At 38.2% G+C, this 15,630-nt stretch overlaps 1 protein-coding gene across 4 annotated transcripts in view; it reads left to right on the forward strand.

Annotated features, from left to right (window-relative positions):
• Positions 1–15,630, forward strand: part of AUH (AU RNA binding methylglutaconyl-CoA hydratase) — a 192,935-nt gene that overhangs the window by 56,292 nt on the left and 121,013 nt on the right. For 3 of the 4 annotated variants that reach the window (XM_043452996.1, XM_043452998.1, XM_043452995.1), the window contains one exon: positions 4,037–4,123. The exons of the other annotated variant lie outside the window; for it this stretch is intronic. In XM_043452996.1, coding sequence (XP_043308931.1) covers positions 4,037–4,123 — 87 coding nt within the window. The remainder of the gene's footprint in view (positions 1–4,036; positions 4,124–15,630) is intronic. 4 annotated transcript variants of the gene reach the window in all.

Genomic DNA, 15,630 nt, shown 5'->3' on the forward strand with positions numbered 1-15,630 from the left:
TTCCTGAATGTTGAGCTTGAAGGCAACTTTTTCACTCTCCTCTTTCCCTTTCATCAAGAGGCTCTTTAGTTCTTCTTCACTTTCTGCCATAAGGGTAGTGTCATCTGCATATCTTAGGTTATTGATATTTCTACCAGCAATCTTGATTCCAGCTTGTGCTTCCTCCAGCCCAGAGTTTCTCATGATGTACTCTACATATAAGTTAAATAAGCAGGGTGACAATATACAGCCTTGACGTACTCCTTTTCCTATTTGGAACCAGTGTGTTGTTCCATGTCCAGTTCTAACTGTTGCTTCCTGACCTGCATACAGGTTTCTCAAGAGGCAGGTGAGGTGGTCTGGTATGCCCATCTCTTTCAGAGTTTTCCACAGTTTATTGTGATCCACACAGTCAAAGGCTTTGGCATTGTCAATAAAGCAGAAATAGATGTTTTTCTGGAACTCTCTTGCTTTTTCGATGATCCAGCAGATGTTGGCAATTTGATCTCTGGTTCCTCTGCCTTTTCTAAAACCAGCTTGAACATCTGGAATTTCACGATTCACGTATTACTGAAGCCTGGCTTAGAGAATTTTGAGCATTACTTTACTAGCGTGTGAGATGAGTACAATTGTGCGGTAATTTGAGCGTTCTTTGGCATTGCCTTTCCTTGGGATTGGAATGAAAACTGACCTTTTCCAGTGCTGTGGCTACTGCTGAATTTTCCAAATTTGCTGGCATATTGAGTGCGGCACTTCACAGCATCATCTTTCAGGGTTTGAAATAGCTCAACTGGAATTGTATTACCTCCATTAGCTTTGTTCGTAGTGATGCTTCGTAAGGCCCACTTGACTTCACATTCCAGGATATCTGGCTCTAGGTGAGTGATCACACCATTGTGATTATCTGAGTCGTGAAGATCTTTTTTGTACGGTCTTCTGTGTATTCTTGCCACTTCTTCTTGATATCTTCTGCTTCTGTTAGGTCTTTACCATTTCTGTCCTTTATTGAGCCCATCTTTGCATGAAACTGTTCTTCATATAAGCATTTAAGATTGATGGTAAATGTTTTTCATTATATTTTTGGAATAATTTACTTTTGCAGCCATATGGGCAAGCAGTTTTCTCTGTAGGAAAGTTTTAGATTACATATTCAATTTTTAAAATATTTATTTGCGTTTTCAGATTTTCTGTTTCTTTGTCAATTTTAATAAGTTGTGTTTTCCTAGGAATTTGTTCATTTCATGTCATTTTTCAAATGCATTGAGTCAGAATTATTAGTCGTTTTATTGTTTGTGAAATCCTTAGTGTTACCGTCTTTTTCATTCTCGAGACTTGTGCCTTCTCTGATTATCTGTGATGCGTCTTGCTAAAATGTCTGTTATTTATTTAAGTTTTTTTCAAAAGCTGATTGTTTTGATTTTCCTCTCATACATTTGTTTTCTATTAAAAGTTTCTTGCTTCAGTTTTTGCTGTTTCTTTTCTTCTACTTTGGGATTAGTTTCGTATTTTTTATTTCTTGATAGGAACGTTTGACTGCTTTATCAGTTAATGTGAAAGGTCTATTATAGTCCATTGTAGTTGTCCGCTGTAGACAGTTTTTTCATTTTAGTTCTGTAAATTTTTGCTTTATGTATTTTGGGGCTGTCTTTTTTATGTATGCCAGTTTAGAATTTTTACGTCTTTTTTAATGGATCATCATATTTATTATAAAATAACCCTCTCGTTGAGCGATATTTCTTGCCTTACTTCTCTTTTGTTAGAGATGAAGATACCTTTACAAGTTTTCTTTTGGTTAGTGTTTGTATGTTTTTTACACTTTTATTTTAGCCAGCCAGTGCTCTTACATTTTAAGAAGATCCCTTATAAGCAGTATACAGTAAGTTTTAAAACTCTGCTCTCATAATGCCTGAAGAATTCCCTGTAGTGCTTCTTTTAGTTTGGGCCTGCTGGTGTGTTTGAGGATGTGTCTGTTAGTTGGTGTGTAAAATGTTTTTATTCATCATTTTGAAGGATAGGTTTGATTAGATTGGAATTCTAGATTGGCAGTTAGTTTCTTTTCCCACTTGAAAGACAAATCCTCACGCATTTGTGTGGATAAAGCTGCATTCCATAATAGGACACATCTTCTATACTTCTCTGCTGGGACTGATGTGCAGTTAGTTAAATGGGCTCCATATGTTAAGAGAAAACCTTGATTCCCTTTAGCTCCTGACATGGTTTCTAGCAGCTTTGTCTTTTGTTTTCAAGCATGCTGCGTGGTCACAGGGTCAGAATGTTGGTAAGACCCCCAGTCGGAGCTCTAGTTAGTGTGTTAGAGGGTACCCTAATGGTGCCCTGGGGTCCGAGGACATGGATCCCATGATTCAGTTACGAGGGCTCCTTCAGGACTACTTCCTCAGAGTCCCTATCTGTCCCATCAGCTTTTACTTTGTGGCTTTGGCTCCTCTTCTGTCTGTTCCCTTCCCTCATATCATACTGCATTTAGCTACATATGCAATCTAGAAAAGCAGTACTGACGACCCTATTTGCAAGGAAGAAATGGAGGCATAGACGTAGAGAAGGGACTTGTGGCCACAGAGGGGGAAGGAGAGGGTGGGATGAATTGAGAAAGTAGCATCAACATATATACACTACGGTGTGTAAAATAGCTAGCTAGTGAGAAGCTGCCATGTAACACAGGGAGCTTAGCCTGGGGCTCTGTGATGACCTAGAGGGGTAGGATGGGAGAGGTGCAGGGGATGAGGGATGGGGGGGGTGGGAGGGAGGCTCAAGAAGGAGGGGATGTGGGTTCTAGGGTATGGGTTTTATCAACTGCAGTTCTCAATTGCACAGGAAGTGTATCGGCTCAAAATGTCTCAGCTTCAGCTGCTACTTGCTTGTTACATCTAGTCCTGATCAACTTATATTTGGCTCGTAAAAGAGTAGGTAGCCGAGTAGGTACCTTCTATGCTGTAATTTTACTTTGTTTTTTATTTGTCTATTTATTTAAATGAGGACTTAACCTTTTCTCAGAGTGTTTAATTTTACTAAAAAGAATGTCTTTGTTGAGACACAAAGGAAATGATCCCTTGAAAATGAAGTGAAAGTTGCTCAGTCGTGTCTGACTTTGTGACCCCATGGACTCTATAGTCCATGGAATTCTCCAGGCCGGAATACTAGAGTGGGTAGCCTTTCCCTTCTCCAGGGGGTCTTCCCAACCCAGGGATTGAACCCAGGTCTCCTGCATTGCAGGTGGATTCTTTACCAGCTGAGCCACACGGGAAGCCCAAGAATACTGGAGTGGGTAGCCTATCCCTTCTCCAGCGGACCTTCCCGACCCAGGAATCGAACCGGGCTCTCCTGCATTGCAGGTGGATTCTTTGCCAAACTGAGCTATGAGAGAAGCCCCAAATGATCCCTTAAGGAAGTAATTATATTTATTATCTGTTCCAAAGTTACGATTCTCTGGTAAACTCATAATTATGGAATTGTTGGTTTGTATGTATTTTCAAGTCAGTGATTCTCAGATGTGATCTGCAGTCACCAAGTCAGGCATCCATAAAATAACAGTGATTTTCATAGCAGTAAGGTGTGAATTGCACGTTTCATTGGGTTGGCATTTGCACTGATGGGGCAGAAGCAGTGGTGGATAGAACTACCAGCATCTTGTCAGGAACCAAGGAAGTGGCATCAATCTGTAGTCATTTATGTTGACAGGAATGGATTTATTTGTATTCAGTGGATAAATAATTTAAAATTTTAATTGGGTTCATTTTCTAATAGAATACTGTGGATAGACACATGTATAATCTTAACAGTACCTCTTCCTCTAAGAGTATAAAGGAGTCCTGACATGAGAGTTTGAGAAGCATTCCTTTCAGTCCTTGGTAGATGTGTAGACAAGCAAGTATTTTGTTTAATCTGATGCTGATTTTTGGGAAGAAAAGCTTAGAGAATATGATTCCTTTGATAGGTAAATCCAGTCTATCTTCAAGTTTTATGTGAATCTTATGTAAATGTTCAGTTCATTGCCTTAAAATTTTAACTAGTTTATATTCATAAATAAAATACTTTGCAGGTGCTGATCTTAAGGAAAGAGCCAAAATGAGTTCCAGTGAAGTTGGTCCTTTTGTCTCCAAAATAAGAGCAATGATTAATGAAATTGGTAAGTACAATTAAATTGTCCTTTTAGCATGGTTAAAGTGACCTTAAATATTGGATTTTAAAAGTTGCACACTGTTTTTAAGTAATGTGAAGTGAAAGTTGCTCAGTCTTGTCCGACTCTTTGCTACCCCATGGACTGTATAGTGCATGCAATTCTCTAGGCCAGAATACTGGAGTGGGTAGCCTTTCCCTTCTCCAGCGGATCTTCCCGTCTTTATGTATAAGCTTTGGCTAAAATATTTACATGATTAGATAATCATGGTGTATAGCTGGTTGTAAAACAGAATGTATGTTTATGTTTAATTTGAAAAATTGTGAAAAATATTTTGTAATTAAACCTGCCTCATATTTATGATGACATTACTTATGGAGGTAATTATTAGAAAACAAAGAATAATTTGGCATAAGTGTTTGACATAAGTATATTTCTTAAATAATTGCAATCACAGACATACAGATTTGGATTTATTTTTTGTGTGAGTGGGATTATATTGTTTCTTTAGAATGACAGTCTTCTTTGTAAGGTTTATATTTAAGTAACATATAAATTTGCTTTTATTATTAATACCTTTTAATACATTACTGCATAGTAATCCATGGTCTTACCCAGAATTTTATTTATTTATTTTCCTTTATTTTTATTAGTCGGAGGCTAATTACTTTACAATCTTGTAGTGGTTTTTGCCATACATTGACATGAATCAGCCATGGATTTACATGTGTTCCCCATCCTGAACCCCCCTCCCACCTCCCTCCCCATCCCATCCCTCTGGGTCTTCCCAGTGCACCAGCCCTGAGCACTTGTCTCATGCATCCAGCCTGGGCTGGTGATCTGTTTCACACTTGATAATATACGTGTTTCGATGCTGTTCTCTCAGATCATCCCACCCTCACCTTCTCCCATAGAATTTTAAATTATTTCTTCATTAATGAACATTGGATGTTTTTTTTTGTTTTGGCTGTTTTATTTTCATGTTTTTTTAAACTGCTTTTTTTGTTTATAATAAAATAGTGATTCCTTTGTACAAATTCTTTTAGAACATTAGTATATATAAGATAGATTTCTAAATATGGTATTGCAGTTCTAAGTATCATGTGTTCATTTTACATTTTAATAAATACTACCAGATTATATTACAAAAAGATTATAATAATTTATATTCCATCAGTTATATGACAGTACCTGTTTCTTCATGTTCTTGCAGCATTTAACGTTGTTATTTTTTTAGTTTGCCAAAGTTATAGAAAAAATAGATCTTAACATTTTAATTTGCACTTTCCCAGATGCTAGTGTAATGTTATATCTTTTCAAATTAAACTTGCCTTTCCCCTTCTGTAGATTGCCTTTTCACATTCATCTCCTTTTCTGTAGCATCATTTAATAACTGTTTACTGAAAAGCCAGTTTTGTATTGAGCTTTTGTTGTTAAATGTATTAGAGGTATTGTCTCTTAATATTCCACCCTAATTCAATTCCAGGAGCTTTATATATCTAGAGGGTACTAAGTTCTCTTTATTGTTTTTTTTTTTAACTGAAGATTTCTTTGCTAATCCTCACATCTCAGTTCTTCCAAATGAATTTAGGATTGTTAATTTTAAAGGGAAGAGGAAAAATAGTCTCGAGCCTATGATTGGAATTTCTGTAAATATTGTTTATAGAGAATTAACATTTTTATGATACAGAATCTTTCCATTCGTCATGTCATAGCTTTCATTGTATGGGGGGATCATTCATGTTTTAATGTTCTTTAAGAAAGTTTTCTTCACATTGCCTTCAGTCTTGTATCTTTTTTCCCTCTCAGATTTATCCGTATTTTATAGCACTTATTCCTTTGAATGGAATCTTTTCCTGATATTTCTGTTGAAGTCTAGTTATTGTTGTAGGTCTGTAGGAAATTTGTTAAATTTTATGTGCTTGTTTTGTATCATGCTAGCTTATTACTTGTATTAGTTATTGTTATTTCTCAATTTTCTTGTGTTTTCCAGAAAGCAAAAAAGTTCCTTATATATAAATAATGCTGTTTTTATCTTTTCCTTTTCCAACATTTTAATCTTAACATTTTTCATATATTTTCACATTGGCTAAGGCTCTTGGTACAATATTCAGTTGTTGAAGTGATCATATTCATCCCTTTATTTGAGCATGATGACTGCATTTAATATTTTGCCAGTAATTGTCAAGTTCAGGGAGTTTTCTTATATTTCAGCTTGTTTTGGAGTTTATTACTCTTCTAGTCAAGAATTAAGGTTAAAATTTGTCAACTGCCTTTTTGGTATGTGTCAAGATCATATCTATTAGAATTTGTCTCAGCTTTTATTATACTAAATTGTATTAATAGCATTACTGATGTTACACTGGCCTTGTGTTACTAGAATAAATACTGCCTGGTCATTGTGGTTAGTGATTATGGTGGTTTTTAATATATACCACTGGATTTAATTTTATATATTTTGATATAAGCATAAATGAGATGGGATCTTCTAATTTTGTGTTCTGTGTTTCTCTTTCTGGTTCATTACCATGGTTTTACAACCTTCATAGAATAAAGTGAGACGTTTTTCATCTTTTTCTGTGCTATCCAGGGAAATCATCTGTTATTTGAAAGAGTAGTAGAATTTGACCATGTGACATATTTGGGGTTTTGTTATTGTTGTTTACCTTTTGTTTTTAGAGCTAAGTTTTAAAATATACATGTTTTGATTTCTAAAATAGTTCTTGTCACCTTCCTACCTTTTGTTTATCCCTTGCCAGATTTATTAGAGGCTCTTGTCCACACAAACACGTGGTCAGAGAGATGTTTTCTAAGGCAGAACATGGATTTGTTTTCCATTGTGGTCAGAGAACTTGATCTTGGAAGTAAAAGTTTATGCTGTCTGTAACTTTATATATATGCTAGGACGAATTGTTAAGGCTGGTTCAGTTGTAAACATTACCTTGATGTTTCTTCTCAGCCTCTTTCTGTTTTATTGAACCTGAAATTGGAGTTTTCTGGGACTTCTTAAATGAAGAACTATTCCTTTTTAGTAGTGGTGTTTTCTTTTCAGTGGTTGTAGTGGTAGCATTTCTGTTCTGGATCCTGATCCAGTATACTTGTTTCCCTTACATGGATTCCCTAACTTGGGAGTGATACTTTTCACTATGATATTACAATGGGCATAAATCTTTTAAGATGTCTTTTTTTTGGTGACTTACTGAGATTTTGAGGGGCAAATAAAAACTGTCTTGATCAAATCTCTTTGTTTAAACCACGGGCTAGCAAAGTTCTTCTTAAAAGGACTGACAGATATTTTAGGCTTTGTGGGGCTGTTATGGTCTAAGTTGCAGCAACTCAATTTTTTTTTTCTTTTAAAGACTATTTTTCAGGAGCAATTTTAGGTTCACGTCAAAATGGAGGGGTAGGTAAAGAGATTTCTCATATATCCTCAGCCCTCAATATGCATAACCTTTTCCCCATTATTAATATTTCACACTAGAGTGGCACATTGGTTATAACTGATGAACCTACATTGATATATCATAATTACCCAAGTCCATATGTTTACATTAGGGTTCTTTATTAAGTGTTTTACATTCCATGGATTTGAACAAATGTAAAATGACATGTATCCATTATTATAGTGTTATGCAGAGTGTTTTCACTGCTCTAAAAATCTTCTGTGCTTGTCCTGTCCATCCCTTCTGCTGTCTCTGGCAACCACATTTTATTGTCTTCATAGTTTTGCATTCCCAGAATGTCAAATATTTGGAATCATATAATATGTAGGTTTTTCAGATTGGCTTCTTTTCACTAAGTAACATGCATTGACATTTTCTCCAGGTTGTTTCATGCCTTGCGAGCTCTTTTCTTTTTATTGCTGAATAATATTCCAGTGTAAAGATGTGTCACAGTTTGTTTATCCATATACCTACTGAAGGACATCTTAGTTGCTTCCAAGTGTTGGCAATTATGAGTAAAGATGCTGTATACATCTGTGTGCAGATTTTTGAGTAAATGTGTTTTCATTTCCTTTGTGTAACTGCCAAGGAACATGATTGCTGGATTGTGTGGTTAAGAGTCTGTTTAGTCAAGAATTTACCAAACTGTTTTCCAAAGTGGCTGTACCATTTTGTTTTCCCACTGGCAATGAACGAGCTTCTGTTGCTTTATATCCGTGCCAGCATTTGGTGGTATCAGTATTCCAGGTTGTGGCTATTCTGATAGGTGAGTCGTGGTATCTCTTTATTGTTTTAATTTGCATTTCCATGATGGTGTATGATGTGTCTTTTCATAGGCTTGTTTACTGTCTTTACGTCTTCTTTGGTGCTGCTGCTGCTGCTGCTAAGTCGCTTCAGTCGTGTCTCTTTGTGCGACCCCTTAGACGGCAGCCCACCAGGCTCCCCCGTCCCTGGGATTCTCCAGGCAAGAACACTGGAGTGGGTTGCCATTTCCTTCTCCAATGAATGAAAGTGAAAAGTGAAAGTGAAGTCGCTCAGTCGTGTCCAACTCTTAGCGACCCCATGGACTGCAGCCTACCAGGCTCTGCCGTCCATGGGATTTTCCAGGCAAGAGTACTGGAGTGGGGTGCCATCGCCTTCTCCCTTCTTTGGTGAGGTGTTTGTTAACGTTTTTGGCTCAGTTTTTAATTGAATCGCTTTTCTTATTGTTGAGCTTTGAATTCTTCGTATATTTTAGATAACATTCCTGTATCAGATGTGTCTTTTGCAAATACCTTGTCCCAGTCCATGGCTTGTCTTATTCTTTTGACTTGATCTTTGACGGTGTACTGTGAGGGCTTTCCAGATGGCGCTCATGGTGAAGAACCTGCTTGCCAATGAAACGTAAGAGATGGGAGTTTGATCCCTGGGTCAGGAAGATCCCCTGAAGGCAGGTATGGCAACCTACTCCAGTATTCTTACCTGGAGAATCCCATAGACAGAAGAGCCTGGTGGGCTACATACAGTCCATAGGGTCGCAAAGAGTCGGACACATCTGAAGCAGCTTAGCATAACACAGCACACTCTAGCTTATCACCCACCAGCTGGTCACAGCTAGTACTAGGGTACTTCAGGGAAAGCAACCAGCTAGGCTGGGATACAGCCTCGCCCACTAGCTTCGAAGTCGCTAGGTTGTGTCCAACTCTTTTGCGACCCCATGTCAGCTGCTTCAAGACTTCTTGAGCCCACAACTACTCTGGGACCTGGCTCTGTCCTCCAGAGGGTCCAGAACCAAGCCTTGCACACTAGTAGGCTGGCAATAGATGCCCCCCTAAGGGCCCTGCAGCCAGAGACCTCAGGTCCTGACTCTGCCCACCAGTTGGCTGGCACTAGCCTTAGACCAACCTCAGCAAACATTGGGCAGGCACCAGCTTCAGGTCACCTTCAGCCCTAGCCTGCCCACTAGTAGGTTGATACACCAACTCCAGGACCTCCAGGGCCAAAGACTCTAGGATCTGGCTTTGCCCACCCAGGGACTGGTACTAACCCCAGACCAGCTTTACCAGCTTGCTCATAGGACCTGCCCTGGTGTAAGCCAACAATAGCTCTAAGACATCTTGGACCCCTCAGCAGGCCTACCCAGGATTCAGCCCTACACACCAACAGGACAGAGACAGCTTTGGGACACCCTGGGCCCTGCAGCCAGCTGTGTCAAGAACTGGCTCTGCCTACCAGCCGATGAACATTAGATCCAGGAACCCCAGCTCTGCGGTCACCCACCCCACAACCTGGCTCTGCCCACCAGTGATCCAGTGCTAGCCTTGGGACCCCCTAGGGATCCACAGCCAGCCAGCTGCCTTGTGACCCAAGCCTGCCTAGCATCAACCAGCAGCCTTTGTGTAAGGACCTGGCAAACAGCTGAATTGGAGCCAGCTATGCCTGCCAGACTGTTCATAGTAGTCAGTTTGCTGTAACAGCAGGACCCATGCAGCCCCCATGAGGGGCATCCCTTGAGCATACAGTTCTGGTGACCAGTTGGAGTGTGTTGCTGGAACACATAGGATGTCTTCTACTAAAGAGAAGTTCCAAGGTTGGGGAATGTAACCAAACTACCAAATACATAGCAATAGAAATGGCAGATTAGTCAAAAAGAGGCCACAGAGGTACATGTTCTAAATGAAGGAACAAGATAAAACTCCATAAGGACTAAATGAAGTAGAGATAAGCAATTTACCAGATAAGAAGTTCAAGGTAATCGATCATAAAAATGTTCAAAGAAATTGGAAAAGATTGGATGTATAGATTGGGAATACAGACGTTTTTAACAAAGAGTACTAAAATATGAAATGACTAAATAGTGTAAGAATGCAGTAACAAAGGAAAAAAAATATGCTAGAAGGAATCAACAGTAGATTAGATCATAGAGAGGAACAAGTTAGCTGGAAAAATGGAGTAGTGGAAATCAATGAAATGGAACAGAAAAAGAATAAAAAGAAATGAGGACAGTTTAAGAGACTTGTAGGACACCAAGCATCTGAACATTTGCGTTTTAGGAGTCCCAGAAGGAGAAGAGAAAAAAGGGAATGGAATGTATTTGAAGACACAATAGCTAACAACTTCCTTGACCTGGGAATGGACCAGGAAGAACAGAGAGGCCCCCAAGAAGATCAACCCCCAAAAGATAACACCAAGATACATTGTATGATTAAAATGGCAAAAACTAAAGATAAAGAGAGACTATTAAAAGCTGCAAGGAAGAGTAACAAGTTGCCTAAAAGGGAACTCCCTTAAGGTTATCAGCTGACTTTTTAGCAGAAGCCCTGCAGAGCAGAAAGTTGTGGCTTGATACACTTAAAGTGATGCAAGGGAAAAATCTACAACCGAATATACTCTACCCACAAGACTTTCATTCAGATTTGATATAGAGGTCAAAACTTTTACAGATAAGAAAAGCTTATAGCACTAGCAAACCAACTTTACACAGAGTAGTGAAGGGGTTTTTCAAAAGAAAAAAAGAAAAGGCCAAGTTTTTATCATGATGGATGATGAGATTTAAAAAAAAATGTGGAGAAATAGTGATATATTTGAGAAGGGGAAAAATTGCAACCTGGAATGATTTTCACTGCAGTAGTAAACATTTCAGGCATGATACAATTTTAGTAATATTGACAGGTAAAAGAATGTTAGAGAACTCAAGATAATTAAGTTTTAAGAATGTCATCTGATGTGTATTTCAGAATTCCCAGGCCCTTTGCTCAATTCTCTGCAGCCACTATCCAAAGGGCAGTTGTTCAATTATCTGTCAGGGCTCATCCTAGAAAAAAACTGGGAAAAATGAAAACATGAGCAGAGGGTTTTGTTCAGTACTTTTGTTTTTTTTTTAAAGGTAGATTACTGAGGGAAAGGGGTTGCTGATTTAGCATTCTCTGGGATTCTAATATCCCCTCTATCCTGGAGATAGTGTTAGTTGATTTTGGAATTTACCTAATAAGATACCAAATTTTCTTTTTAAAAATACACCAACTCAGGAGGCCTGTATATTCATTGATGCATGAACATTGTTACTCCAGGGAGCCGCCTTAGATCCTTGTTAAATTACCATATATGACTCCCTGTCCTCCTCTTAAGTCAGCTCTGATCATCCCTCCTTGAATCTTAGTCAGTTGGCTATTCCACTTACTTATCCAAAGCGTAATAAACACACCTCAAAAAAATAAAATAAAAAGGCCACAACTAGAAATATGAAAATTATGAAAGAAAAACATATTATTGTTAAAGACAAATATATAGTAAAGGTAGTAAATCAACCACATATAAAAGTAGTATGAAAGTTAAGAAATAAAAATAGTAAAATCACCTATATCCCCAATAAGTAGTAAAGGGATACACAAAAAAATGTAAAATATGATGTCAAAAACAGTGACATATTGGGGCGGGTAGAAATTCACAGAGTTGTTAAAATACATTTGAACTTAAGAGATCATCAGCTAAAAATAATTACTTAAAACATACGTATTGGTATATTTAAACTGCATGGTAACTGCAAACCAGAAATGTAATAATATAACAGATGCACACACAAAACAAGAAAGGAATCCACATGTAACAAGATGATAATCAAATCACAAGGGAATAGAGCAAAAGAAGAAAGGAACAAGAAACAGCTTCACAAAAAGCCCAAACACAATTTTCAAAATAGCAATAATTCAGTAATTACTATCAGTGATTGGGCTTCCCTGATAGCTCAGTTGGTAAAGAATCTGCCTGCAATGCAGGAGATGCCAGTTTGATTCCTGAGTCGGGAAGATCCTCTGGAGAAGGGATAGACTACCCACTCCAGTATTCTTGGGCTTCCCTTGTGGCTCAGAATCTGCCTGCAATACGGCAGACCTGGGTTTGATCCTTGGGTTGGGAAGATCCCCAGAGAAGGGAAAGGCTACCCACTCCAGTATTCTGGCCTGGAGAATTCCATGGACTGTATAGTCCGTGGGGTAGCAAAGAGTCAGACAGGACTGAGTGACTTTCACTATCAGTAATCACTTTATATGTAAATTGACTGAAAGCTCTAATCAAAAGATATAATTGCTGAATGGATACAAAACAAGACCCATATATACACTGCCTGCAAGAGAACTCACTTCAGATCCTAAGACACACACAGACTGAAAGTAAGAGGGTGGAAAAAGTTATTCCCTGCAAGTGGAAATGAAAAGAATGTCAGGATAGTTATATCAGATAAAATAGATTTTTACAACAAAGACTGTCAACAGGAGACAAAGAAGGATATTACATAATGACCAGGGGATCTATCCAGTATGCAGCCAGCATAGGCACACCTAAACACATAAAACAAATATTAGCAGACTTAAAGGGAGAAATTGGTAGTAACACAATAATAGTAGGGGATTTTAACACCCCACTTATATCAGTGAACAGATCATCCAGACAGAAAATGAATAAAGAAATATTGGCCTCAATCAACACATTAGACCTGTGCTCTGAAGAGCAGAGTACACATTCTTTGGAGGTACATGTGGAACATTCTTCAGGATAGGTCACATGCTGAGCCACAAAACTAGTCCCAGTAAAGTTACAAAAATTCGAGATCTTATCAAGCATCTTTTGCAACCACAACACTGTGAGATAGGCATCAGCCACAAAACAATAAAATTACTATTTATTTGTATTATTAATCCCTCAAAAAACAAAACAAAACCCCAGACACATGGATGCTAAGTAGTAGTCTACATAACAACCAGTGGATCATTGGAACAATCAAAGAAAGAATAAAAATACACCTGGAGACAAATGAAAATGAAAACATAATGATCCAAAACCTATGGGATATGGCAAAAGCAGTTCTAAGAGGAGAATTTACAGAGATACTAGCCAAACTCAGGAAACAAGAACATTGTCAAATAAATATCCTACACTTACACCTAAACGATGTAGAAAAAGAATGAATAAAACCCACCCAAAGTTAGTAAAAGGAAAGAAGTTAAAAAGATCAGAGCAGAAATAAAGGAGATACTGAAAGGTTGTTGCTGAGCTGTGAAAGATGACAGGGTTCTTGGCCTCTGGAGGAGAAGCATTCAATCTGGGGCCAGTGACAAGGCTTGGTCGCTCAGAGCTTTTGTACTTTAATAAAGTTTTATTAAAATATAAAAGAGATAGAGAAAACTTCTGACGTGTACATCAGAAGCCGGCAAGAGTGCCCCCCTGCTCGTCTTTACCCGGATGTTATATAGTTACTAGCAGTATGCTAATTAGAGAAAGGAAATGTCTCAAAACTCAGAGACTGACACCAGGCTCCTCACCCACAACATGCATTTTGGGATAACATTGGCACAAGGTGGGTTTTCCCAGGCCATAAAATGATTGACATGAATCTTGAAGAAAGGCAGGTTTCCAAGTAAATATATAGATTCAGTAACATAGATTAGAAGAACTTTTGTATGAATAAAACATATTGGTTTGTCAAGGTTCTGAGTCTTAGGTGAAACTGACTTGAAGAGTCTAGGGTAAATACATAGTTCATTAACATAGCTTAAGACAAATATTTCCATAAGAAAAACACACTGGTTAGCTCAAGGTTTGAGAAAAGTTAAGTTCTGGTGGAACCAGGTGTCATCATGGCAACACGAAGGGGAAAAAAACACTTGTAGTTTGTTTCCTCCTGCCGCTTAAGAGAGAGGTAGAAAAAGTCTGACACTTGCCTGTTTCCTCCGTTTGGAGACCCCAGCCTTCCTGCTTGTTACCCTCTCAATACCTAAAAAAATAAAAGATTAATGAAACTAAAAAGCTGGGTCTTTGAGAAGATTTTTAAAAAATTGATAAACCTTTAGCCAAACTCATGAAGAAAAATAAGAGAGGGTCCAAATCAATAAAATCAGAAATGAGAAGTTATGACTGATACCACAGAAACACAAAAGATCATTACTCACCAATAAAATGGACAGCCTAAAAGAGATGGAAAAATTCCTAGAAATGTCCAGTCTCCTAACATTGAACCAAGAAGAAGTAGAAACTGTCAGCAGATTAGTTACCAGTAATGAAACTGAGTCCATAATAAAACTCCCAACAGACTATAGTCCAGGGCTAGATGACTTCACGGGTGAATTCTACCAAACATTTAGAAAAGAGCTAACACCTGTCCTTTGTGAACTATTCCAAAATATTTGCAAAGGAAGAAATGCTTCCAAGCTCTGTGAAGCCAGTATCACCCTGATACCAAAATCAGACAGACACAGCAGGTTAAAATCATATGTTTTTCTCAACAGGTTGATAAAAGGAATTAGATGTCATATCTATCTTAAGTAAAGCTCAAGGCAAACTGGAATTAGAAGGAAGCTTTCTTAGCCTGACAATTGTTAGTAAAATATAAAAGTGGTCTCCTAAAATCAGGAAAAAGACAAGAGGCCTACAGTCACCTCTCTTCAACGTTGTTCTGAAAATCTTGACGTTTTCTTTTGCTGTTACGGAAAAGCAGGAAATAGAAATAAAATAATGACGAAAAAGAAGAAACGTAACACTGTCTTTCTCAAGTGGTTATTGTCGCCTTTGAACTAAAAGGATTAACAAATTGTTAGAAATAATAGACTTTGCAAGATAGCTGAATATAGGATTCATATTAGAAAATAATCAGTTGTCTTTCTTCCTGCCATGAACAGACAAAAGATGTTGTTCTTCAGTCACTAAGTCGTGTCCAGCTCTTTGTGATCCCAAAGAACTGCAGTACGCCAGGCTCCTCTGTCCGCCACTATCTCCTGGAGTTGCTCAAATTCGTGTCCATTGAGTTGGTGATGCTATCTAACCATCTCATCCTCTGCCACCCCCTTCACCTATTACCTTCAGTCTTTCTCAGCCTCAGGGTCTTTTTCAGTGAGTCAGCTCTTTGCATCAGGTGCTCAAAGTATTGGAGTTTCAGCTTCAGCAGCAGTCCTTCCAATGAATGTTCAGGGTTGATTTCCTTTGGGATTGACTGGTTTGATCTCCTTGCAGTCCAACGGACTCTGAAGAGTCTTCTCCAACACCACTTTTCAAAAGCATCAATTCTTCTGTGCTCGGCCTTCTTTAGAGTCCAAACGATAAAAG

Source organism: Cervus canadensis, chromosome 30, assembly GCF_019320065.1.
Source record: "Cervus canadensis isolate Bull #8, Minnesota chromosome 30, ASM1932006v1, whole genome shotgun sequence".
Taxonomy (NCBI): Eukaryota; Metazoa; Chordata; class Mammalia; order Artiodactyla; family Cervidae; genus Cervus; species Cervus canadensis.